Source organism: Annulohypoxylon maeteangense (genome assembly GCF_022496945.1).
Source record: "Annulohypoxylon maeteangense strain CBS 123835 unplaced genomic scaffold GGS22scaffold_4, whole genome shotgun sequence".
Taxonomy (NCBI): Eukaryota; Fungi; Ascomycota; class Sordariomycetes; order Xylariales; family Hypoxylaceae; genus Annulohypoxylon; species Annulohypoxylon maeteangense.
In genome coordinates, this window is record NW_025953251.1 from 1,775,203 (window position 1) to 1,801,411 (window position 26,209).

Here is a 26,209-nt window from a genome sequence, read left to right on the forward strand (position 1 = left end):
ATATCTAGTGAGGCGGTGATAGTGTGTAGCCCAACTTACACGATGTCGACGTTCTTTTGGAGTTGTCGGTCAACTTTACTGCCCCCAGTTTGATCACAAACATCATTGATGATTGGGTCGAGAGCATCCAGCACCCCAGGTTTTTCATCGACAAGCGAAGCCGACTCGGTCACATCGTTGTTGATACCCATCATCGTATCTAGGATCGCCTCAAGCGTGATCTGGTCCACATCCCTCGGGATAGATTGCTGGAAGATAAATATAGTGTCGAACAAGCCTCTTGCTTTGGATTTTTTTCCTAGTGGACTATTCCATTCGGTCGCCGATAACGTCTGGTAAGAGAGGGTCGCATTCAACGCCCGGTTTTCATTAGCTGCGTTATTGATAATTTGCATCATCTTCTTCTCGCCCAGGAGTGGCCCATTGGGGTTCGGTAGTGCTGTAGATTATGTAACGCAGTTCCGTGTTGTTGAATAAGAGGGCTCTTGTAACTTAAGATGAAGTATGTATCGCTGAGTCAGAGACAAGTAACAGTGCTATGAATATCCATATCGCCGTTGCGTATTGTTCCATTTGCACATATAAAAGCATCATGGGTTTGAGTGAAATATGTATTGATGATTTTCCTTTCTCTTTACCCTGACTTGGAAGTTATACCTGAACCGTCTATTGGAATGGAATACCTATCGAACTATAAATCTAGTATCCTCTCGACCTGCTTACTCTATTCAAATACCCCTTACCCTCGCTCAGTCTATGGAGATTGATGTTCAGAATATCTAAGAGACGAGTATTATAGCTCGTCGAGTTACCGCTGACATGTGGCGTGATGATTAGGTTTTTCGCATCCCACAGAGGGTGTTCCTTGGGCAGGGGTTCGGGATCGGTTACGTCCAAGGCAGCTCCTCGGATCCAGTTCTCGTTAAGAGCCGTTATCAAGTCACCGGTATTGATGACCGGACCCCGTCCTATGTTGACCACATACGTCTTCTTTCCCTTGAGAGCCGTGAGCTGCGGGGCCGAAATCAGCCCCTGCGTCTGAGGCGTCAGGGGTACGGCAAGAACTAGGAGATCGAGATCCGAGGACAGGAACTCGATTACCTCCTCCGGCTTAGTTCCTGAAAACCACTTTGATGGAAGAACACCATCCGGGTCGCCGAGGCCGGGAACTATGTAGGAATTATCCCGTCGTGACTCGGGAGTGGGTCTGGGCCTGTTCGTGTAGGCGTAGACATCCATCCCGAGGGCTTTAGCCAATCGCGCTACCTGCCTACCGATACTTCCATATCCAAAGATACCGCTGCGGATCGCTGTCAATTTCGAAATTCATATGTGGACTTATAGAATTAGTCTATGAACTTACACTCGCTGGTTGACGGCATCTTGAGTGTCTGAGTCGTCAAAGCTACGCACCCATTTGTGTTCCTTCATTTGATTAAGGAAACGCGGAACTGGGAATGAATTAATAAGATACCACTACGAGATTCTCATGCTAGAAATAACTCACTGTGATGTTGAAAGGCTAGGAATGTGGTTATGACCCATTCCGCAATCTGAGGTCTATCACAAGTAGAACAATGTCAACTTCACAACGATTTCTACATACTGCAAAATTGAATGAGGGTGTCACGACTTACGGATGAACGCCATTCGCGGTACAAAAAGCAACATCTGTATCTGTGAATAGCGGGTTGTTCAGGATGTAGTTTGCGCCCGCACTCTGGAGTTGTACTAGCTTGAGGTTTGGTGCCGCCTCCTTGGTAGGGAACTTTGGACCAGTGAGGAGAATGGTGACGGTCTTCCAATCCTTCTCATCGATATGGGTTGGTAAAGAACTCTCCTTCCACGTGTCCCAATTGGCGTGTGTGACTTCCAGACCGGGAAACGTCTTGTGTAATCCGTCAATGTACCCCGTTGGCGGTTCCCAGGGTACGAGCATTAGCAGCTTGTGCCCTTTCAGATCCTTGTTCGACGACATCTCCGCGTCGGCAGTGCCTGATGGGTTTTCTTGCAGAATATTTCTCATTTCTCGGAGTTGCAGTTTAGGTTGAGGATTGTTAATTGTGTCGATTGTGGTACAAATTGGACATGAAATTCCCCGCCTCGATTTCAATGCTGCCGACTTAGGCAAGGTTGATGGCGTAATCGGAGTTAAGCGGCGACAAAAGGGCGTAATTGAAAGGTTACGTCGGCGCCCTCCTGCTGCACATTTATATTCCACATTTCGTAATCACCCCAATTGAACACATTGGTAATTTTCAGAATGTTCTATAAGTCGATCAATTCAGATATGCAAGCACCTATAATATGATGTGCTCTTGAAAAACTTCTATGTGTGAAATAGCACCCCACTTTTATCAATCATTCGGGCTGTGGTTGGTTGAAATCTCAAAACTTCCAATTAGATAATCAGTATTTTGATGCATGAGCTCATATAAATTTAGGTGCTCAAATTGTCGTTTCAAATGGAAGAAAGGCTTCCCATGTTTTTTCGGTGATAAGACGATTAGATCAAATCATTAGATTCCAATTAGAATTCAATTACTATTACCTACTATATCGTCATATTCGCCCTATAAGTTCAAATCCTTGATTCTCCAAGGTACTAGGTACCTATGTACAACCAAGCGTCACAAAAAAAAAGGGGGCGGGGGAGGAGCAAAATGTCTGCGGAGAACTCATACTTTCTCTTTCTGCTCTTTCTTTCAACGTTTCCAAGCAATTTCTAGAACACCTAATTCTACAACTACATGAAATTCCTAGCCTCAGTTTGTTTTTTTTTCGTTAAATCAAACAGATATAAAAAAACGCAACGACCCCACAATACTCCGTCGTGCTCTCTTGTTAATACATTAGCATGGGAAAGAACTAGCGACTGAATATAAGTGCGTGGGCAGGTACGAACTAGATCAGCAAGATCCGGTAAAGCTGGCTGTAAGTCTTTACGACCTTGTCACTGACGACGGTGTCTATTTGTAGTATGCTATATATGTTAGTTAACCTATATTCGTATCTGGAAGCGGATATTCACATTCATTTGCGAAATTTAGAAACGCAAACTTAGAGATAAGTAGAAGAACTGACATAGCTCTAAATTGTGTCTCATCCAAATGCCATGCTCGGCGGTAGACCAAATGGGTAACTCACCAGCGGAAACAGGAACGCAAACGCGTTGAAGCTCGTGGCAAAGTCATCAGAACTTCAACAGTTAACTCGGCTTAAATGGGATTCACTCCCCATACGCGAAAGGTCTTTCTTTGCTTATTTTCTTCTTGCCTTGGACAAGGAGGAGGAACTTTGCTACCTAGCTCAAGATCGTGTTGGCTCCTCCATGGAAGAAGCATGTTGTCTCTTAAACATGCTCTATGCCGCATCATCTCCTCAGTAGAGTAGATAGCGTTGAATTTCCTGCGTACCTGCGTCTGGCTAGTACGACGACGGAGAGCCTTCTAGAATGACGTAGTGACGTCGCCGTGATCTTGGGCAATGGGTGAACACGACTACCAAAGCTATTATCTCCACGGTTGTGACTGAAAACGATAAGAAAAAAGTTGTTCAAATTTTTATTTTCTGATATATATAATTTTCATCATGTCTATCCCGACAGGGACCCATATTGAAAATATACGGCAGTAGATACCTAGGTATCTTACCTACCTACATATCCAAATGGACGGGAAGGTACTCTTAATATATTATCACTCCCGCGTATCTCAAGCTAGGGCGCTTGTGGAATGTGGGACACAACCGTCCTAAAAAGGAGCATCGCGCACCAAACCAATATGCCATACGATATAAGTCACCAATAATCACAAACTCTCAATTCATACACCATTTCATCTCAAATTACTCATACCATATCATTCTGGTCATTAATATTAACTATAAAATGTGTCATCGCAAGCATTCCTAGCAAGCGGCAAGTTGTGAGGTGAGTCAAGACCTCAAATATTCCCAACCATCTTTTATTATCTCAGACCAGATCATGGTCTTCAAACTCCGTCCCATTTCATCACATTTCAATTCATGTAATGCCTATCCAAGTAAAATCCATCACCAAGGTGTCCTTGGAGGTTTTAAAAGTCAAATCTAAATCTTCGCGTCTCAAAATTTCCTCTTCCAATGCAAGAAGCGCTCCGACTTAGCCCATTCTCGGGGCCATCGCCTTGTGGGGTATAATTCGTTATCAAAAATCATCTTATGACAAAGAAAAAAAATTATAGCCGTAGCTAGTATTACTTCATCTTCCTCTTCGAGGTCTTCAAAACCCATCTCGCAGGTATGCATCGCCTCTGATCCGCCGTTTCCTAGCGCGCGGTATCATCGGCTCCTAATGCTGGTGGTGTTGGTGACGTCGGCGGCGCTAGCCCCTCGTAGGCCGGACTTGCTGTTCTACCCGACTCCGCGCTCCTCCGGCTCAAGCTCAAATCCTCGACGCTCTCGTAGGGAATATCGCAAGAGTAGGAAGGCGGGCTTGGGGGAACGTCTTGGTAAATTGGGGGTGCCTCGTTATCCCAGCTGACACCAAGGCCCGCTCGCTCTGTAATCACCACACCAAAGTGCATGCGCAGGATACGAGCTACACCCGTAGGCGTGATATGCTTAGGGTGCGCAGTGGGTGCGTACTCTTGGACCACGACCATCTCCACGACGAGTTGGTGTGTAACCTCTGTCCCGTCCTCGCTCTTCAAATCGCAGGCAGCTTTGGTAGCTGGCGGTAGCGCGCACTGGATCTCCATTTCGATGCATCCGGATGGCGAGTAGTCTGATTTCCATCCAGTATGCATGTCAGCATGTGCAATGATACGGGAGTCTGTGCGCTTGGATCCTTTTTTCGTGGGAAGACCAGTTTCCGGATCCTTGGGCGCGTGCTTGTCGCAGGCTGGTGCTACGGTCTCCATATTCTCCTCGAGTTTCCAGGAGAGGCGTTTGAGCTTCCAGTACTCTACGCTCTTTGCATCGGGGTTGTGCTTGACGACGCCATCCAGACGGAGGGTAACTGTGTTGGTGCTAATGGGATGCATGACCTGCGAGAAGTGCACGCTGGCTGCGATGTTGGTGGGCGGGAAGATGCGGATGCTGTGATGAGGAAGCTCTGGGACCTGTAGTGACCGTTTTACGTCTATGTTCTTGGTGAACTTAATTGCAGGACCGGATGTCCTCGGTGTGACTTCGGCAGAGAAGTCATACCGGATAGCGACGACTGGATTGTCAGTCGATGCAGGTAGATGACCATCTAACAAGACGGAAAAGGGGAATTCGTGGATGCCTGTGTGTCGTGTAAGTTAAGTGCCGGTGTCGGAGGTGGAAAAAAAGGGGACTTACGTTTGGTGAGGATTGTGGGCTCACTCAGGAACGTCCAGGATTTTAGCTCTGTCGTTTGGTTTGAGCAGCTTTGGCAATGACCGGCAAATGGTCTCTTCTGCACGACATGAATCTCTAATTTGGCCGAGAAATTATCAACCTCGAAGCCTTCTTCCTTGACGTCCAGTAATAATTGCCCGGATACCAATGCGCCTGTGCTGTTTTCCGGTTCGCCGTGCATTACTGCAGGGGGCGACTCAATTTTCCAGCTGAGCGACGCATTAGGGTTTTGAGGCTGCTCCTTTGAAGCCTTAGAGCTGCCGAGATGCAAGCTCGGGAAACTCAGACGGTGATGCGTGTGAGACTCCTTCTCCTTCAGCTTTTCCTTTACTTCGGACATCTTTACGGGAAGTGCGGTGTAAATCGGGGTTTGTGCGTTGTTGTGATCGGTGACGTCCTCTAGTACCGAAGATGCGGCAGATGAGTGGCGAGTGGGCCGTTCTCTAGAGGCGGATCTTGAGTTAGGGTTACTCCTCCGTTGTACCGAGGCCTTGATGTTGTGAATGCTGTCGTTGGAAGACCGGAAGAAATCTACTACCCTGTGTGGCATGTTGAACCGATGGCTTAAGGTCTAAAAAGACCTTGTGGATCCTTCCTCCTTAATTCTTCAATGTTCTTCTTGCCTTGTGACTTCCTTTTCTTGGACCCTTCTGGCCTGGACTGGCCTAATATTAGCTTCGGGTTGGTGGTTGGCGAAGGAAAGGCGCAGTTGCGATTTCGCTAATAACCAATAACTTCTAGCGTATAGTGTGTAGCTTGTAGCTAATGCATCCAAGCGGCGACCGGTGACGGTGGGAAAATCTGGGGAACAACGCCTAATTTCAGGGCAATGGCGTAATGCAACCCAATCCTATCGCAAAAAATATATTGTGTCGGCTGATGTGATGCCCAGGATATGGCTGAGTCGTATACAAACAGCTAATGCAACTAGCTGGTCAAATATGTGGCAGACTCGTATGGATGGAAGTAATAGTCTGATGGATGACTCTTTCGATGACTTGAGGAATGGATATCGTCCAGCTGGCTCTCTTATGGATTTTATTTGATTCTTCGACGTTCCGATTTACGGAATACACCTCTCCGCCTCGATGCGGCTAATGTCGAGTTTGTTTGAGGGTGAATATTGTTTGTATCCCGATTCGGATTGTTCGAGATTCGTTGGTGGCTCTGATTGGCTATGGCGAAATGGGTACCTAGTTGTCTGCAACGGCCGTATCGTGATGGGACGATGATTAAAAAGGCGGCTCAAAAAATTCGTTGGTAACCGTTTGAATATCGATAATCACTTTCGATGACCCTCAAAACCGTTGAGTCACGAAGTTATTCTGCCTTGTGATATATAGGTAGGTATAATATTTTGTGTCCTGGTTTCCAAGGTTGGTTGCGGGGCAGATCGTGTAAGTGGTAGGGAAGAGAATTATAGTAGTGGCGAATGGTGATATAATGTTTAAAGATTTCCAAGAACTTCAACTTTCGTCGTCAACTGCTTGCGTCTCCTTATGCAATTATGTTGAACTAGGTACCTAGAAATAAACTTTCCATCGTAAACTCCGTAAGTTTTATGGGCAGTCGTGATGTTATGTAGCTGGCGTAATTAATAGGCTCTTTCACATCATGCTTTCCCCAGAGCTTTCCATCAAGTAATTATGTGTCATGAATTGAGGCGGACTGGGGCCGGTTCCTTGTAGCTACAGCGCAAACTCGACAATTTTCAGCGTTCAAGGCCCTCAAACTCCATCCGCCGGGTGCCACAAATGCCACAAAGGTCACAAGCAGACAAGGGGTACCTAGGGTACCTGAGCACGTACTCAAGCGCCTGTAACTGATTTGTTACCTCTTTCCTTTAGCGATTATTTTTTTTGTATCGTTCCTACAGCTTACACTTTATTGAGGGGCGCCGAATTTACGTAAGCGGGCCTGGAAACCAGGATCAGGGTATATCAGGTCCACTAAATTTAATATTTTTTTAGAAGCATGATGCTTACTCGGTACATCAGGTACTTGTGTTAAGGTATCAGTTAAATTTTTTTCGAAGAGGTTCAAATTTGAATTCATCTCTCTGAAGCCTTGTTGGAGCAAAAAACTACAATATCATAGAGATGAAGGACAAAAGGAGGGCGCAATCAGCCCCGTGCGCCCTATCACAATTCCGGGGATATCAAGTTGGATGGAATTGGAAAGTCACCGCATAAGGCTAGCTTCTAAGGCGTAACAGCTGATGTGATATTGACCATTGTGCAGATAATTGGCAATGCAGACAAACAATCGCAATGTACCGAAGACCTAAATATACTGACGATGACGCCTTCATCAGATGTGGTGATACAATGTTGGCTACCAAAACACCGGACAAACTCATGAGCTCGGACCATCTATACACTTGACTTATTTAAGACATGGAAAAATCTCTGTATGCATTCGTGGACCGTGGCGGGCTGTAAAAGGCTAAAGACGGGCTGGTCGTCTGGCCAAAATTTTCTATAGACCCACTTGAGCGAAGCCATCGTGAAGGAGGTAGATTGACTGAGAACCGTACGATGGCAATCTGGAACCACTAGAGAGCCATAGAAGGGCCACGATCCGTCGACTAGTGGGCTATGTTACTCGATCGTTACCCAATAAGATCCACCGCGGCGCATCCGATACCAAATTGGGGCGCGCGGGACTAAGCGAAGGAAGTGGAAGTGCTCTAAAACGGGTTCTGGAAGTTACAGAGACAAGGAAATCGGCGGCAAAGAAATAAAACCAAGATTCCGAAATTGTCATTTGTGATTGACATTCGGCGATTTTGAAACGTGTACATGGAATGTTTTTGAATGAGCTTGTGAAAAATACCGAATACCGAGATGAAAGAAACTCGTAGACTCGTAGGGCTGTTCTAGCTGAGAATGTATGAAGTTGATAATTGGAAATGAAAGAGAAAATATTATGGGGTAAATTTGCACTACAGCCCGCCTACGGTAGTGCTGTAAAGCTTTACTTTGGGGTGTCCTCTTAAGGCATCTCTTGCCGTTAGAAATTTTATTCTTTTTTCCTAGTACAGTAATCCGGCGGGGCAGCGGGGCTCGCCGAACCTGGAACTCGACCTTATGTAAAAATCGGGACCCACCTAAAGTCACAAGCTCAAAACTTTTCACAAAACTTTTTTCCTTGACCGTCTCACCTCTCCACACCATATCCACCTTCACGATCTTTTTTCTATGTTGCTTTGTATCGGTGAACGAATAGCTCTGTATCCACCACCTAGGTAGGCCGAAGCATGCCGCTACTCCACCCCGGGGCTAAATTAAAGAAGAAAAAAAGAGAAACAAGGGGGAAAGAATTTTCTACCGGGCGAGATTCAAGGTAAAAAAATCAATCGGATCGGAGACCTTCAACGTCGGTGTACTTGGCATCGTGATCGTTGACATTTCACTTCTCCGAAGCACAGATCTTTGCTATGGCAATTATCAAAGTCGATAATAAGGCCATCGGCTCTTTTACAAGACTAGCACGCAATGTTAGATGCAGCGTCGATCACGCTGACAGCATTTCCTTGTGGGACCCGTCGTACGCTATTACCTGATCGATCGTCGATCTATGTAGGTACCATGTTACGTTCATGCAAGCATTGAGATGTCTGTCTCAAGTGCTATATTGCCGTTTCTAGGAGACGCCTTCTCCCTCAACCACGAATATCTCCCATATCCTCAGTTCCATCCAAACAAGTTGGCTCTTGGGTTGGAGGAAGCTATGATGAAATGAAGGGACACTGGCTATGTCTTAGCGTTTCTCGGGATAGCGGGCGGGACAGCGGGAGCGCTATCACCTCATGCATTATACGTCGATCCGATGGGGCCGAACTTTGAAGTTGCTGTAAGTGACTTCGATATTCTTGAACTTATCCCGGGTTTGGTCGGGTCTGCTGTCATCAACGTCGCATTGCCACGCAACACGCCAGACTCAGACAGGCTACGGTCATAGACACTCCTGGCCATCCAGCCGGAGTATGTTGTCGTAGGCATGTGTCGTAGGCCTGTCAAGACATCAGAATCTGCTCTCAGCTGTTATTAAGGGGTAAATTCCACTTACATCTCCTAAACATACTTAAACAAGATCATGGTCCTGTTGGCGACTTTACCCGTTACTACACATCAACCCGCTTATTTCTTCAAATCTCTTATTACCCCTGAATCCATCATTAACAACATATATTCCATTCATGTTACTAAACTTTTAACAGTAATATGCCTCCACCTGCCACTAGAACAGGTTTATAAGGTGCTCGCCAGAGCCGTGGGACCGGTGGACCTTTTGCTTGTATAGATACCCCTGCCTTTGCTGTAGAACCCGGTGTTTCTGTGATGAACAGGTCCAAGTCTCAACTGTCGGAATTATGGCTACCGGAGTAGCAATTACATACCCAAGTGTGTACCATCGTGGTCGAACGTCTTGCGAATGAAGTATCCAGTCTTATAATAAGGATGGAGTATCGACGCGAAGGACATGTCGGCTTCATATGAATTCATATCTGCACAAAAAGCGCCGTCCTAGTGCTGTCAATGCCTAAGCTATTATTACCTGTGTATGGTAACCTTCATCTATCGATATAAATCTAAGAGGGCATAACGAAGTCAGCTGCCGCGCAACTCAGATGCCGACACAGCTTGAATCTCGTTGGCCGTGTTTTGGTCTCTCGCTATACTCGGATTTCGGCAGCACGAGTCTCAGGAACCAGAATCATGTCGAAATAGTGGGGCTTTCCTCCATTTTCATTTATAGACGAGGTATTTAATGCTACTAACGCTACAGGCCAAGTCGGCGTTTTCGACATTATATGTTCCGTTACCATTAGCAGTAAACATGCGGTACTTGTCAGCGTCAGTCAACATTTAACTCTATACCGATGTCTGTTACAGACTCTCATCTTTACGGCTTTGTTAGCAGTCGTAACAGTTCAGTTTACCGAATAAACGATCACACTAGCGGCGCGGTTCATAGTGTGTGGAGTAGCTAGTCCGAGCAAGCCGTCTTATCCCAGTCGCACCAAGCTTGCTGACTTCCTAAGCTGGGTCGAGAAATAAGATATAACAGAATTGTCACGAGGCGGAAATGACGGGCAAGGAACTCTCAATTACTCTTGCCTAGTGAGCATGACATGCATACAGGAAGAGCCGTTTATCTACTACGTTCCCGGGCTAGCCGCCAATACGTCTCCTAGGAGTCCTCATGGTCTCACCTTGAACCGAACTCCGATCTTGCCGGACCCCTATCTCCTAGTCATCCAATAGACTAGACCTATGTCAATTATTTAGGACTACAATAGCTAATCTAGGGTTCAGTGAAGTTCTGTCGAAGTTTTTTTCTTTGATCACCACGGCAACCTACCCAATAACGACAGCCCAGTTAACCGCCACGATAGCGAAACATGAACTACGTTAAAATATCATCATCGGTGAGATGGAGCTTCGGTTTATGCAGTCAAGACTTAAAATGGTGATGATCAGCGTTTCCAGCAGTCTGGGTCTCGTGTATTAAAGTTTCTCACCGGTAAGGTCTAGACTGACGATCGATGTTCCACTTCTCACGGCTGTAACCCTTCGAAAATCTACTGCGCTAGATTTTGAACGTGGGTCATAGATCGGATACCATTGCCGGTCGTATACTATGTATTCGTCGACCGTACCCTTGGTTCTTACTGCCGTTTAGGGGTAGCTCCCCAGTTTTCTCCACACGATCACCTCTTCCCCATCATCCATCCCCACGGATTCCCCGCTTCGTGGGTTCTTGGTATGCTTGGAGACCGCATGTTCCCCAGACCGCACTAACCCTAGCTTGATCTTGGCTATCTTGGAGGCTTGTTGCTAAACTACTTGGCCCATAGGTTTATGCTGTATGTGGAGGGTATCAAAAGGTTAGCGAATCTACCTCCTGGACAGGAGATACATTGGGTTAACTGGTTAACGGGGGACTCAGGTGATATTCTAGGAACATCGATGGTCCCTCTCCATCAACGCCATTACCCAGTAATGGTTTCTCGAAGCCAAGCCACTATATCCATCTCTATGGCGAACGAAGGCAACTCGAGCCAGTCGATGAGACGATATAAGGCTGGAATGAAAAAAAAGACTTCCAGCGTGGTCCTAGGCTGGCTTACCAACATCTAAAATAGGGTTTATAACATGTGCTGAACATTAAACGTTTCTATGAGCGCGCTGTTTAGCTACATAATGCTTCTCACCGGTAATTAGGTAGGCAGCTACCAGGAATTTCACCTCCCTGTACACATGGCCAATGTTAATATGGTTCTAATTAAATATATTTCGTCCACGCAATCTCTAATCTGATATAATCACAGCTTTTCAGAGCAACCCATCCAAATGCCTAAGAACTTCCTTGTTTCGGATTATAACCCATGAAGGTATCACCGGAGCCCGAAGAGGTATAGGCGCCATTGGAGACTTTATCTGAAGTCTTATCCAAAGCCTTGCCCCGAGGCTTGGGCAATTCCTTGTCGGAGTGGTTAACGTAATATGTCGAGTTGGGCGGATATTTCTTTGAGTTTTCACTGTTGGCATGGCAAAGTTTTACTAATCCATCCTTTCTTCGCGGCATATTGAGGATACTCCTTTCTTAACTAAGCACTTAAACTTGTCTGTAAAATTGAGTGTCGTATAAGTACTGTTGAAGAATAGAAGGATGGTTAGGTAGCGAGCGGAACAACTCGAATAGAGGGTTCTATCTTATAGATTTATATTTTCCTGTTTACTTCTAGTTACACTGATTGTATACCTATTAAAATATAGCAGTTCATTAAATTTGAAGTCATCCATACATAGGTGGTACTCAGGGGATTAGCTATCTGCTCATACTCAGATTCATTCTGTAGCTGACACAAGTCGCTACCTATTTTCTTGTAGTTTGACACAGTATCTCCACACAAACATCATCCAATATTAGAAGTTCTGACCGATAAGCATAATAGAATACGAGTCACTCAATTATTCAATGAATTTATATATGTGTAAGATATAACACCACAAGAAATGAGTATTGATGTTGCCTGCTTAAGGGGCACTTTTCTCTGCCTGGTCACTCGTTGAAGGCCCTATTCTATATATTAGAAGGTCACTACTTGTAAATGGATGGAGAGCATAAGTATGGTATCCGAAATCATATTGAAACAACTTATGCAGTTACCATCCTATAATGATTTCATAAAGTAGAGTACCTTGTGATACCCTACTTTTATGATTCCGATTACGAAAATATCATAATGGGATGCGTGGTAATATTGAGATATATGCCTAAATATCCTCTTCCCCACCCATATAGGTAACTTATACTTGTTACGATAGGTAGTGGATGTTGACCATGTAACACAGGGGATAGCGCTTGTCACAGTGTGATACAGTGTGGTACAGTAGTATTAGCACATGGTCATTCTTTCTGACTCTAACTTTGCTCACAACGTTACATGAATTCATTTTAAGCCTACAATTTTTTTGATTTTTTTGCGCAATATTTGTAATAATAGAGAACGTTCTGGAGCATCAATTGCATTGTTTCAGATATAAATATAAATGATTACGTAGACGTTCAGACGTTGACAAGACATAAAAGGGATTTTACGGTAAAATGATTATCCAGTATTACCTGTTATGTAAGCATTTCATCATTACTAGGTACTTACCTACCAACCTTGGAATTTGGTATCTCCGACGCCAAGTGTGAGAATGTTCGCCCCCTCATTCACATTTCTGACTGCCTCTTCGATACTGCGAGAATTATGACAACCAACAGTTAATTGTCCCCTTTCCATTTCAAATCAATAAAACTCGGGGGTCAATGTTTACAACATTTATTGGGATGGCTCCGGGGGTTACTGACTCCAGCGCTCCCTCCCCTCCGGAAACTCCGAAATTCCCTAGGAGACAAAAGCGGAGCCAAGTGGCTAGAGCCTGTGATTGGTGTCGTGTACATCGCATCAAATGCGACAATCACGTCCCGTGTTCAAACTGTAGGAAAAGAGACGGCCAATGCAACCAAGGCGAGGTCGAAGTCCGTACCCTTCCTCATGCTTTTCGGAAAATTGAGCATTTAGAGACACGAATCAAAGAATTAGAACGGGAGCTTGAGAACGAGCGTAGGAATACAAAGTCAAGCGCCGGGCATGGACTACTTCAAAATAGGCAATCGAGCCTGGCCTCTTCTGGATCCTCTAGCCTTGGAATCACTGGGGTTTTAAGTCCTCCGAGCGACGATGAAAGCAGTCCGGAGAAGAAACGATCGGGGGATGGAGTACGCATTCGCACTGCACGACGACAGGAAACCTGGTACGGGCCATCGTCTCTATTCTATTTCATTAGGCGCGTAAACACGTTCCTGAATGATTCCTTTCAACAAACACATCCGATTAATCGCATGCTTCCCGACTCAAATAAGCTATTTGACGGACCCGCCCAAATCTCCGAGAATGAACAAAGCCATCGCCATACTCATGCCGCCGAAGGACGAGTCACAGAAAACGACTACTTAACACCGACACAAGAGGAGTATTTCATTAGCCTCTTTTGGCAATCATTTCATACCACACTTCCAGTTATAGATGAAGTCGCCTTTAAGGAACATTACCAATCCCTATGGGAGACATCAAGCGGAGAGCGAAAGCCGTCAGCGTTGGTTGACATAGTCATTGCGCTATGTATGCAGTACGGCATGGCACAGCAATCGGGCACTGGGCAGGCAAATAGCATCGCGCCCAGCCCGAAATCCGACAGCAATGGTGCAAATAATACGTCTATAGCTGGACGGTGGCATTATCAGCGTTGTCAGAGATTACTGACGAACGAATTGGAAAGCCCTACCGTATTTACGCTGCAGTGTCACATCTTGTCGACTGTATATTTGTGTGCTGGCTCCTTTCCGAACATGGCCGATAGCACTTGCACATTAGCTGTACGAACAGCTTATATGCTTGGTCTCCATCTAGATCCACCCGAAGAGACTTCGCCGAGGGAGAGAGAATTGCGCAAGCGTTTATGGTGGACACTGTATATCTTGGAGAGTAAAATCAGCATGAAGCTAGGCCGTCCGTTTTTGCTAGATCACTCCGATACAACCTGCAGTCTACCGAGAGACGACCGGGAAAGCGTGACGTTATCTGGTTCCGCATTCACTCCTCTCGGACAGGGTGCGACTTGGCTGACCTTTCACGTCGAGAACATCAAACTCTTCTTGGCAGTCCGCGCAGCTTATACAGCGTTCTATAAGAAACAATTGAACACTACTAACAACTCCAACAAACAAGCCCCACGGGGTGAATCGGAGATCATCGAATCTCATGCTGAATACTTGGGCTTGTATATCGACCGAATAGAAGAGTGGGTGAAGGCGGTTCCCGGTCCTCTTAAAACAAAACGCCAGGATGACGGTACTCCCTTTTCTACCGACTTTACCCCCTTGGAGATTGAGCCATTCGCATCTCTCTGGCTACAGCGGCAACGCTTGTTACTAGAGCTTATGTACCACAATCTATGTATCAACCTCTTCCGTCCCTTCATCCGCTTTATTTCCGCTACAAAGCCCACACCAACGGCCGATAAGACCGCAGCGGATTGCGCCGCCCACGCTATCACATTAACGCGCATTATGTATCAAGTACTGTCGTCGACGACTATTCTCACAGGTTGGCACGAATCGTTCCAGTGGCAGTGGAATGCCACAATGTCGCTTATCGGCTTTGCGATTGCGTATCCTCAGCACGCTTCTGCACCAGAGGCCAGGAATGCAATTGACATGTCCATTGCCGTATTTGAAATTTTTGAGAGGAGCCTCCCATCTGCCACAAGCGCAGCTACTATCGCGCGGGGTCTTGGGGCACAAGCCGATTTGCTTGCCAAGAAAATACATGGCCAGCAAGATTCGACGTCAAAGACAGTCATCTCTCCGCCGACTACTGGAAGTTGGGAATCATTGAGCGAGGGAAATATCATGGGTAGCAACCCCATTACACCGCAGACAGCAGCCAGCATATGGAACAGCGATGACGGGACTTCGGTGCCACTTCAGGGCTTTTGGGCAGACTCAATCGACATGGCGTTATCCGTCGACACGCAGGATTTCGGGATATTGTATTGGCCAAACATGAACAGTGACATATCGTCTCAATGGACCTATCCACAGATATAGGCCTAACTTAACAAGCTACCGACCACGTGTTAGTAATCGTATGGGAGGAACATTTAATATACACCTATATAAGATACTAAATCTACATTTCCCTTGCGTGGAATCTCTATGCTGACCTCCCGGTAAAAACTCCCAACACTAGAACTTATCCAGTCATGCATCCATATGACCTTGATGATACACCTTCTACCGTCGAATTCTCCCTCGAATTACTCCTACTCCACCTCCTCCTGCTCCAACTCATCCTCCCCCACGTACACATACTTACCCCTTACCATTGTCCATATTGGGGTTCTAAGCAAAGTCCGGACGTGATCCACCTTTGTAAGGTCCAGGGGGCTATCGCTTAGCAAATCTCCCCAAATATCATTCTTCGTACTCGCCTCTTCAACGCCCCAATACTCATGAGCCAGCTTATCCTGGTGCGCCACCAATAGCCTGAACAAGTCATTGTCGCTAGGACCCGCGCCCTTGGCGCGGCGAAACATTGTCATCATGAATAGGAAATACAGGAACCGCGTGCGCGGCCGGAAGTTGTTCCTGAATGTTAGTTTCCGGTTGTCGAGGGACGCGATCTCAAAGACGTGGTAGTGCTGTCGCGTGAACGATTCTATCTCCGGCTTCGTCACCCGGAACTTGTAGTCTCGTGGCCGCGCGTTCTCCCATGCTTCTACGTCCGCGTAAGACGGCTTGTTCGGGATCGCGGGCACGATTACCAGAGCTCCGGCTTCGAGGGCTTGTTTTACGGGGTATGGGAATGCGAGACCGTTCCGCGCGGAGTACATGTCGTTGGCGTACTTGTCCCCGAATGTCGTGCGCATGAATCCGTCGCCGAAGCGCGGGGAGACGAGAGGTAGGGTGCGCATGTCCTGCGTTGGCACGTACATCCCGAAGGCGCAGTCCCAGGCTCTGCCTAGGTGATCTTTGATGTCGTAGGACGTGATCATAGCGTTTTCGAATTCGACTTGTCCTAGCTGTGCGTTGATTAATGCGGTCGCTGTCACAGCTGCTGGCTCGGTTTCTTTGGGTTCGGATTCGGATTCTGGTTCCGCGGCCTCGTTGGATGTGCTGGGATTTTGTAGGTTCGGGGAGATATCCCCGTCAACGTTACTGTGGTTGAGGAGCCTGCTCCTCTTGGTCGGCGTGTTACTGTCGGAAGATTCCGAGACATCTTCATGACGACGCTTGGAACTCATGATTGCGTGTTTTTTGTAGGACACGAGACGAGTTGGCCTCATATTGTGGAGGATAAATAGTGGGAATGCTGTGGGAAGTAATAGGTCTGTGGGACTGGGTTTCACGAGGTGGAATATCAGTGAGTTTGATCGGACCTATTATTTCAGCTATCTGGATGGCCGGGGATGCCGTGTTATAAATCGGAGGATTCATGTTGAGGGGCTGGGTAGTTTATCTGAAGGTTTCCTAGTGACTGATTACTTCGATGTCGTGGAAGTTGTAGAGGATCTTAGTTCGAGGTCAAATTAGCTTAAAAACTGTATTCACTCTGTCGCAGGGCTGTTTAGTTTTTTAGCGTTGAACGGGAGGCATGTATCGCTAGTTATATGATGAGTGGCTGAAGCTTCACTCGGACCATGGCTGTGAAAAACGTGGTAGAAAGGGTCGGCAGGCGATAGATGATCAAGGCTCTTAAAGGAGGATGCTATGTAAAGTTTAAGGGGGAGGTATATCCTGATGTATCAAGGATGACTTTTCATTAGCACGAGATAACCTTTCCCGTCGTGTAACACGCCTATCTCTACTAACGGAAGGTGCATATTGATAGGTAAGGAGCGTAAAGGGCCATAGCACGCTTCAAAGTACTCCCGCCGACGTTCAATTGCATATATTTTTTAGTGCCCGCGCTGCCGCGCAAAATAAAATATCGCCGACTACCCCCTAGGTAATTTCTTGATGATGGAAAGTGGTGACGTAGGGATGCAGGTACGTTAATGTGGGATGTCACTATCTCCGGCGTTCGGTGGAGTCGGTATGTCCCAAAGGAGAAACCGGAGAGACCGGAGCACGTAAGGGAGTCTCGACCATGATAAATTTATATCATAACTTTTTCCCGCATTATAAACCTAGCGACGTAAAAGATCTTAAACAAAAGTAAATGAGCCGTAGCATTTACTATTGGCCGGATTACAAAGACCGGTGATTAGGCATGTCTAAGCATGAAGCATGAGTAAGTTGCAGCAAGTCGCAATGGTGGCGGGCCATTGGTCCTATGAAGCCTTGAACGATGTATATATAAACCGACAACCTCGAGAACAATGGATCAAATTATCTCATCGACAGACATAAGCAAACAATCAAGCAGTTGTACAAGATATCCAACTTACCCCTCTTACCAAGAACCAGTCTTACTGTTACTCCTTCGCCATTCTCCAAAACTCGCATAACCACCTAGTTCGAAATGACTTCATTCACCGTTTTCAAGGGATCCAAAGAGGGCGTCGCTGTAAAGAGCACTGCCACCAAGCCACAACTCACCGGTGATAAGGTCTTGATGAAAATTACGGCATCGGGACTCTGCGGGACTGATTTACATTACGTTCGTCACACTTCCTTATCTAGATTTATAATGAGTCTTATTTGCTAACGATAAGCCACAGATGGACCATGACATCGTCCTCGGCCATGAGGGTGTCGGTGTTGTTGAGGAAGTCGGCCCAGAGGCCAAGTACCTAAAGAAAGGCGATCGCGTGGGATTTGGTTACGAGCACGACAGCTGTGGCCACTGCCAAGAATGTCTTACTGGTAATGAGACATACTGCGCGGAGCGAGCTATCTACGGTACGGAGAAGGTTGATCAGGGCAGCTTTGCCTCATACGCAGTTGTGCGCGAATCGTTCCTGCACCAGATCCCAGAGGGTATGAGCGATATCGACGCCGCACCCCTGCAATGTGCCGGTGCCACGGTATTTGCGGCTCTAAGGGCTCATGACACGCAACCTACCGAGACGATTGGAGGTAAGTTTCTAGAAACCTCCCATTGCTTTTGTAAATTGGAACCATTTCGCTGATCCAGTACATCGCAGTTATCGGACTAGGTGGTCTTGGACACATGGCAATCCAATTCGCAGCTAAGATGGGAAACCGCGTCGTAGTATTGTCCGGCACGGAAAGGAAGCGCGAAGAAGCCATGAAGCTCGGCGCCCACGAATTCGTTGCTATCAAGGGCAAGGACAAGATCGAGGTGGAATTCCCTATCAACCGACTTTTGGTAACGACTTCGGCGCAGCCAAACTGGGAGTTACTTATGCCGATCATGGCGCCTAGGTCTGCCGTCTACCTAATGTCGGTCGCGAGCGGCAACATGGAGGTTCCGTACATGCCCTTGGTGTACCAGGGTATCGCGGTTAAGGGCTCTCTTGTGGCGTCGAGGATCTTGCACCGAGAGATGCTCGCGTTTGCGGCGCTGCACAACATTAAGCCGATCACGGAGGTTTTCCCTATGACGGAAGAGGGTATCAAGAACGCGATTGAGAGGCTGGAGAGCGGTGCGATTCATCTCAGGGCTGTGCTGACGGCTGTGTAAGGAGACGAATACACGGACCACAGGTCATTCATTCATCATCATTGTATAGAATAGACATTTCGGGGGTTTCTGCTGAATATTTGAGGTTGATAAGGCGATTGGCGGGGTAGTAAAACTGCTTGGAGTATAGCGAGAACACACATGCATCCCTTACTAGGGCTATTTCATAGGTAATTGGACGAATAAAATAGACAGATAAGGCAAGACTTACGTTAACTCCGGTCCCTAATGCGATGCGTGTTGGTGGTGTTTGTGACGTTTGCTAACTGGTAATTGAGGGAAACGGACGGTTGAGTCTTTAATAAAGTGAAAGAAACCGATTCTGGTTACCTAAACTCTCAGTCTTTGAAAAGAGTTTCGTAGGACTTTCGTGATGACTCAGATTTCAATTTCACCTTCCTTACCTTAATTCAGAGTTTCAAACGAGAAACCGGGGTGGCTGAGGCTCTTTATCCGGTCTATTATCGATAATAATTTGCGGGGAGCTTCCTTTAGCGTGTCCTCTTAGACTCCACCTGTCTCGTTGATTGGCAGTTCGTAATTCTAAGTTATGACGGTGCTGTTGCGCTTGCCCCGACAACTTCCCAATCGTTGACCGTGTTACTCATAGAGGAACTTACGACTTATGACTCGAACTTCTAATTCTACCCTCTTCCATCTAAACCTCGTGATCTTCTTGTAATATATCTGAAGCTTTTCTTCCCATCTCACACTCCTGTTTGATATTGATACCTAGCGCTTTTCCCAACACACTCTGTATCAATATATTGTCTCAATGATCACCCGAATACATTAGCATCTCTGCTCCATTCGAGAGTCTCCATCTTAGATCTGTAAAACATGACTAGCAAAAGCGCAAAACAGTTGCCGCATGAGCGGCGAAAAGGAGAAGCCGTACGGAGATCCACTAATGCCCTATCCACTTCCACTCCAATTCTAATTCTAATATGGCAATTAGGCATTAAGCGACTTTGCCGAATTCGTTGAGAAGCAGCAAGCCTTACGCTATCCTAGCTCCAAACCCACGACCTCGACACCAACAACCGGGTCCGACCAGACTGAACACCATGAAGAGCTCGACATACTTGACTCTTTAAACCTTGGCGAATCGAAACCACGCGTACCACTGCGAGATCTTCTATTGGCCCCTGACGAGGATGCAACATCCCAGGAGAAACTTAAGGAACATATCGATGAACGGCTCTTAGAAGGCCATGGGGAAGCTGTCTTTGACTTGGGGTTCGAGAACAATGGCGAGTCAATGCGCCTCACTCGCGAAGAATGGGACATTGCCTTGAATCGGTTGAAAGAAACGGCTAAGAAAGCGCGCGGCGATTGCGATATTTTACTGACCAAGAATGTTGGCGGTGACGCTGAGGCTGAGTCAACAAAATCGGGGAATACGATTAAAGAGACAGATTGCACCGGCAAAATATTGATACGGCAGGCCCCCTCGACGATTGAAACTGTCATCGAGACCAGGATAGCTGTCGTTGGCAATGGTGAGTTATACACAGATCCAGATATGAAATATAGCTATACTAAATATAGAGCACAGTTGATGCCGGAAAAAGCTCCATGTTGGGTGTCTTGGTTAAGGGTGATCTCGACGATGGGCGAGGGAAAGCTCGTGTTAACCTTTTCCGCCACAAGCATGAGATGGAGACCGGTCGGACCAGTTCAGTCGGGATGGAAATCATGGGGTTCGATACCGTCGGAAACGTTGTAACGTCCGACACTCCAGGTAGTAAGTTATCCTCTGATGTGCATGCCCAGCTAAGCGAGCTAGGTATACTCTTTTCGCACTCCCTTTGCTTACCTAGTATATACATGTAGGAAAACTCTCGTGGGAAGAGATCGGCAAGCGCAGTGCAAAAGTGATCACTTTCACAGACTTGGCAGGTCACGAACGCTATCTTCGTACCACCGTATTCGGCCTCTTATCTAGCAGCCCCAATTACTGCTTACTCATGGTTGCTGCCAATAATGGGCTCATTGGCATGTGTAAAGAACATCTCGGCATCGCCTTGGCCTTGAACGTGCCAATCATGGTGGTAGTCACCAAAATTGATATCTGCCCTCCAAATATTTTGGAGCAAACCATTCAGCAGATAACCAAAATTCTTAAATCCCCGGCGGCGCGTAAAATGCCCATATTCATCAACGACCGGGAAGAATGTATAAACACTGCGACTCAGTTTGTCAGCCAGCGAATATGCCCGATATTCCAGGTTTCAAATGTCACTGGCAAGAACCTCGACCTTGTCCGTACATTCCTCAACATACTTCCGCATCATGGTCGCTACGATTCAGATGCCCCTTTTGAGTTCCATGTTAATGACACTTTCTCCGTCCCGTTTGTCGGCACGGTTGTAAGCGGAATAGTCAAATCTGGGGTAGTTCACTCCGGTGATAGTGTGCTAGTTGGTCCTGATTCGCTGGGCCAATTTACTCAAATCAGTATTTGTTCCATCGAGCGAAAACGAATCGGCGTCCCCGCAGCCTCCGCGGGCCAATCAGCTAGCTTCGCATTGAAGAAAGTACGTCGAAAAGACGTGCGTAAAGGAATGGTGGTCCTGCCAAAGATTGAAGGGCAGCCGCTCCCCAAGGTTTATCGTGAATTCGTTGCGGAAGTTTTAATCCTGTCACACGCAACCACCATCAAGACTAAATATCAAGCTATGCTTCACGTTGGTCCAGTCTCACAGACATGTTCAATAATCGATGTTGATCGCCCTTTTATACGAACCGGTGACCGCGCAACGGTGGCATTCCGATTCGTTCAGCGTCCAGAATACCTGGCTCCTGGTGACAGACTCTTATTCCGCGAAGGGCGAACTAAAGGTCTGGGCATTGTTAAATCAGTCGGTTATGATCCCAAGAAGCCACTGATGCCGCGTCAGCCAGATGGTGAAGCAGCGCAAGACTCTGAGACCGGTGGCTCGACAGAAAGAAGCATCCAGCCCTCGACCAGGGTTAAGGTTGGAGCCTAGTGCAATGAAGTCCAGGAAAGGTGTAGATATGAAATAGGGCACTACTCGAGGTTGTATTGTGGCGTTGTAGGCGGGGGTTAGTGCATCTGTTGACGATAACTATCCCTCGCATACTATGCTTAGTCCTTGCTATCGTATTTGCAGGAGACATGTAGTGGATGATTCATAATGGCGTCAGGCGTTCTCAGGTCTTGGGGCCTCTTCATACATACCCCATCCGAGCACTTTTATACATTTATTCACTGTTTAGTATCTTAACTACCTGGTACATACGAAGTTGCCCGTTCATCTGCAGGTACGAGGTTTCTCATCCAACTCGGTTTCTGCGCTCATCCGTAGCTGCTTTATGAAAACGAGATTCTTCTTTTTAGGTAACTCTTGCGATATTCGCAAATCTGCCCTGTTCGTATAGGGTATCTCGGGTCCGGACTTGATCCTGATAAGATCTTGGATTCTTGACATACATGATACAGGACCTTGTTGGCATCCAACCTTGTTTTAATGGAGTGCTCAAGGCAACCCTTGCTGCAAGACCTGTGCATATAATAGTGCGAAACAAATCTCTAAAAGCTTTCCGGAATAGGAATAAAAAGTTCTGACGTCGTCACTTCGGAGACATTGTGGTTAAGGCGGCTCAACAATATCCCGGCTCTGGTTTGCTGCAATAACCGGGGCAGGTCCGGGGGGTCTCGGGTTCTAGGAAGACCCCGTAGTTCCCGTCAACGGGCACTAATTCTAGACCTAGATAGCGCTCGGGAACGTCTGCCGGTGAAGCCCCTAACTCTTTTACGATAGAAAAATGGCTACGGTCGATCATCACGGAAACGCTAATTAGTAGTTTTGCGGCAAAGCATATATGCTTAAAATTTCCGAGTCTAAGACTCGGGCGAAGAAATGTGTCGTACGGTAGATTTCTTATTGAAACATAATTCATGTATCGAGACGACCCTAGCCGAGATCTTGTAGGGGAGAGGGGGGGGCGAAGGTATTTACACAAACCGTTTGGTGTCCCTTGCGCTAACTAGCGGGTGATCTGCCGGGACTTCTGACATGCAGCCAGGCTAGCCCATGTCACTTCTTTAGCAAAACAAATACTGCTATTGGCTGGCGGCTTATTTTATCAACGACGTTGCTTCGAGCGCGGCAGAGCGTATGCGACTACACCCTGTCGGAGGGTCGGTCTGCTAATCGTCGTATCTGTATAGCACGGACATATTGTGTAATAGTATAGCGGATGGAAGGATAACGCGAAGATGTGCTCTTCGGAGGGTTTTTATGCTTGGTTGATCAAGGTTGAAGGCATCGTATGCTGTATACTGTATAACTACTGTATATGCATGGGACAATTTGTCGTTTCGTAGGACTAAGTGGCGCATGGCATGGCTTGGCTGTACGATAAGTACCAGAAACACGATGCGAACAGACATATATAAAGTCTACCTGTGTCCTGGGTTGAGAGTTGAGGATTAGAGCTTCGAGTTACACAAACATTTCCCTGAACACCATCTGAAGAGAAACAACAACATTATAACCTTAATAATCATGGCGCCTCCGCTTCCTATCGTCAGTCCTGTTAGCGCCACACTGGCAGGTGCCCTATTAGTAAGTCAACTACCTGTGCCGCAGAGTATTACATAACCCATACTAACACTTCAACTAGGTGACACTATATCTTGTAGGAGTTGCCGTCTATAGGATCTTCCTACACCCTCTTCGCAAGTTCCCTGGACCTCTTCTATGGAAGATCTCTCCTCTCCCACGAGTGTACCATCTTATGATAGGCGACCTTCCGTTCAAAGTACTGGAACTTCAAGCAAAGTACGGAAAGTTCGTTCGGCTCACACCTAACGAGCTCGCTTGCAATGATCCTCAAGCGTGGAAGGACATCTATGGCCATCGGACGGGTGGCCTCCAGGAGATGCCGAAGTACAAAGGTAAGCCACTCCCAATTTGACGTTTAATGAGCGGTACTCTTTTCGTTCCCACTTGTCCAACAAACTATTATGTCTGGAAACGTTGGTTGAACACAATTTTTGGAGACCCCCCTTTTCACATGCTAGAGGGGGTACAGCGACTAAGACCACATTACAGGCTCTTACTTCGTGCAATCACACCTTCCCCCATCCATCATCGAAGCGGAGCGCGAGGAACACAATCTCATCCGGCGCCAGCTATCGCACGGATTCTCGGAGAAGTCTCTACGGGGCCAAGAGAGCATCATCGGGGATTACGTCAACCTGCTAATCCAGAGGTTACACGAGCACGGCAAGAACGGCACCGTCCCGCTCAACATGCGCGAGTGGTTCAACTGGACGACCTTCGACATCATCGGCGACCTGGGCTTCGGATCCTCGTTCGACTGCCTCCAGCACTCGGACTACCACCCGTGGGTCAAGCTCATCGGCAGCGCGCTCCACGAGGCCGCGGCCTTCCGCGCCCTCGGCATCCTCAACCTTCGCCCCGTAGTGGACTTGATGAATAAGCTCGGCGGCACGAATAAGAACAACGAAAACATGGACCTGGTCAGGAATAAGGTCCACCAGCGCATGAAGCTCGGTATGGAGCGCCCGGATTTCATGGAGGGCCTGATCAGGAAGAAGAATGAGTGGCAGATGGATGATGATAGACTCGCTGTTAATGCGAATGTGGTTATTATTGCGGGGTCGGAGACTACGGCTACCCTGCTTAGTGGCGCGGTCTACTTACTCACTACGAATAGGGATAAGCTGGATAAGTTGGTCCAGGAGGTCAGGTCGAGCTTTAAGAGCGATGAGGAGATTACGCTGCTTTCGGTCAATAACCTGTCTTAGTGAGTTTTTCTCTTCTTGCCCTATCGGGGTGCTATCTCGTTTATTGAGCGGCTTGCTAACGCGGGGTTCTTTACGCAGTATGCTTGCGTGCCTTAACGAGGCTTTCCGCATGTACCCTCCCGTCGCCGCTGATCTGCCCAGGACTGTGCCCAAGGGAGGTGCTACTATCGGAGGAAAATACGTCGCTGAAAACGTGAGTTGACCCTTCCCATGCGCTGAAGATGTATTTTATACTGACTTGATTCACCCCAATAGACCGTCGTCTCCGTCTGGCAATGGGCCATCAACCGTAACCCGCAGCACTGGACGGAACCTGAGAAGTACATCCCAGAGCGCTGGCTGGGCGACCCGAAGTACCAGAACGACGCGCTGGAAGCTATGCAGCCGTTTAGCTTTGGTCCTCGGAATTGTATTGGGAGGAAGTAAGTTCAGACCCCTTATGGAAGATGATGGATGAAGTTGCTGATTCGTGATAATCTAGTCTGGCGTATGCGGAAATGCGCCTCATCTTGGCTAGGATCATTTACAATTTCGATATGAGCATCTGCGATGACAGCTTGAGGTGGATAGGAGACCAGAAGACGTACCTGCTGTGGGACAAGCCGTCATTGAACCTTTACATGACTCCTGTTCCTCAGAAGGTGGAGTAAGCGGGAATATTGTTGTATCAACAGGCTGTCCGGGATGTCGGTGGGTAGGCACTACCTAGGTAGGTATGGTTTAGGCATGGTTTCTTCGTCGATCCTTAATGGGTTTCCTAAGAGTCTGGATTGGGTGTTAGGAAATGTACTGGTAAATTGCGTGGATAGGTACCCTATGTTCTCGTCGATGGCCATTTCGGTGCCCTGGATTGATAGGCTGGAACCACGCTTAGGCCTTTATGGTAGATACCTAGTAGGTACCTAGTAGATAGGCCGTCATACTTCCTTTGTAAGCAAAGCATAGCTTTGTAAATTCTATGAATAAATAAACCATTTTACTTGTTCATCACGTTGTTGCATTGTATGGAAGAACGGTTGAGTAATGTTAATCGTCAAATGGACCCCACATTTCCAAAAAGGGGTATTCCCTAACTCATGGTCTTGAATAGGTCAAGAAACGGCGAAATAGGTTGATGAACGAGCCAGCTAAAAGGGAAATAATTTGTTTCGTTCCAATAAATTGGGTCATTCTTGACCTCGTCCGTGAGAAACCCGAAATATCAGCTTAATCAGCCGCCTCATGAGAATTTGAGTCCCTGTTTGGGATATCAGCCTTACAATATTGTGTCAGAAGTTTATCTGAAATCGATAAAAGTCAATCTCATTTTCCTTATTTAGGTGGCCAAGAAA

At 47.0% G+C, this 26,209-nt stretch overlaps 7 protein-coding genes across 7 annotated transcripts; 4 read left to right on the forward strand and 3 right to left on the reverse strand.

The window, feature by feature from the left end:
* Window positions 1–597: 597 nt before the first annotated feature.
* On the reverse strand, window positions 598–2,142 carry GGS22DRAFT_157534 (uncharacterized protein). Its single transcript, XM_047960513.1, has 4 exons — window positions 1,638–2,142; window positions 1,508–1,560; window positions 1,364–1,451; window positions 598–1,300 (listed from the first exon to the last, which is right to left on the reverse strand). Exons 1-4 carry the CDS (start codon window positions 2,024–2,026, stop codon window positions 700–702), a joined length of 1,131 nt encoding a protein of 376 aa, XP_047821420.1. The 5' UTR covers window positions 2,027–2,142; the 3' UTR covers window positions 598–699.
* Window positions 2,143–3,858: 1,716 nt separating this feature from the next.
* Window positions 3,859–5,962, reverse strand: GGS22DRAFT_157535 (uncharacterized protein). The gene is made up of 2 exons (XM_047960514.1): window positions 5,326–5,962; window positions 3,859–5,269 (listed from the first exon to the last, which is right to left on the reverse strand). Exons 1-2 carry the CDS (start codon window positions 5,912–5,914, stop codon window positions 4,308–4,310), a joined length of 1,551 nt encoding a protein of 516 aa, XP_047821421.1. The 5' UTR covers window positions 5,915–5,962; the 3' UTR covers window positions 3,859–4,307.
* A 7,137-nt stretch (window positions 5,963–13,099) lies between these two features.
* On the forward strand, window positions 13,100–15,642 carry GGS22DRAFT_111599 (fungal-specific transcription factor domain-containing protein). Its single transcript, XM_047957968.1, has one exon. The coding sequence runs from the start codon at window positions 13,192–13,194 to the stop codon at window positions 15,532–15,534; it is 2,343 nt and encodes a 780-aa protein (XP_047821422.1). The 5' UTR covers window positions 13,100–13,191; the 3' UTR covers window positions 15,535–15,642.
* A 107-nt stretch (window positions 15,643–15,749) lies between these two features.
* GGS22DRAFT_186423 (uncharacterized protein) lies at window positions 15,750–16,730 on the reverse strand (the record flags this gene model as incomplete). Its single annotated transcript, XM_047964452.1, has 1 exon — window positions 15,750–16,730. The coding sequence occupies one exon, from the start codon at window positions 16,728–16,730 to the stop codon at window positions 15,750–15,752; it is 981 nt and encodes a 326-aa protein (XP_047821423.1).
* A 1,059-nt stretch (window positions 16,731–17,789) lies between these two features.
* GGS22DRAFT_157547 (GroES-like protein) lies at window positions 17,790–19,470 on the forward strand. Its single transcript, XM_047960515.1, has 3 exons — window positions 17,790–18,088; window positions 18,150–18,507; window positions 18,576–19,470. Exons 1-3 carry the CDS (start codon window positions 17,951–17,953, stop codon window positions 19,073–19,075), a joined length of 996 nt encoding a protein of 331 aa, XP_047821424.1. The 5' UTR covers window positions 17,790–17,950; the 3' UTR covers window positions 19,076–19,470.
* Window positions 19,471–19,597: 127 nt separating this feature from the next.
* Window positions 19,598–22,211, forward strand: GGS22DRAFT_111623 (P-loop containing nucleoside triphosphate hydrolase protein). Its single transcript, XM_047957969.1, has 4 exons — window positions 19,598–19,969; window positions 20,034–20,577; window positions 20,634–20,822; window positions 20,912–22,211. Exons 1-4 carry the CDS (start codon window positions 19,916–19,918, stop codon window positions 22,066–22,068), a joined length of 1,944 nt encoding a protein of 647 aa, XP_047821425.1. The 5' UTR covers window positions 19,598–19,915; the 3' UTR covers window positions 22,069–22,211.
* Window positions 22,212–23,306: 1,095 nt separating this feature from the next.
* GGS22DRAFT_111626 (cytochrome P450) lies at window positions 23,307–25,889 on the forward strand. Its single transcript, XM_047957970.1, has 6 exons — window positions 23,307–23,670; window positions 23,729–24,002; window positions 24,160–24,877; window positions 24,957–25,071; window positions 25,134–25,300; window positions 25,360–25,889. The coding sequence occupies exons 1-6, from the start codon at window positions 23,611–23,613 to the stop codon at window positions 25,526–25,528; spliced, it is 1,503 nt and encodes a 500-aa protein (XP_047821426.1). The 5' UTR covers window positions 23,307–23,610; the 3' UTR covers window positions 25,529–25,889.
* The last annotated feature ends 320 nt before the right edge of the window (window positions 25,890–26,209 follow it).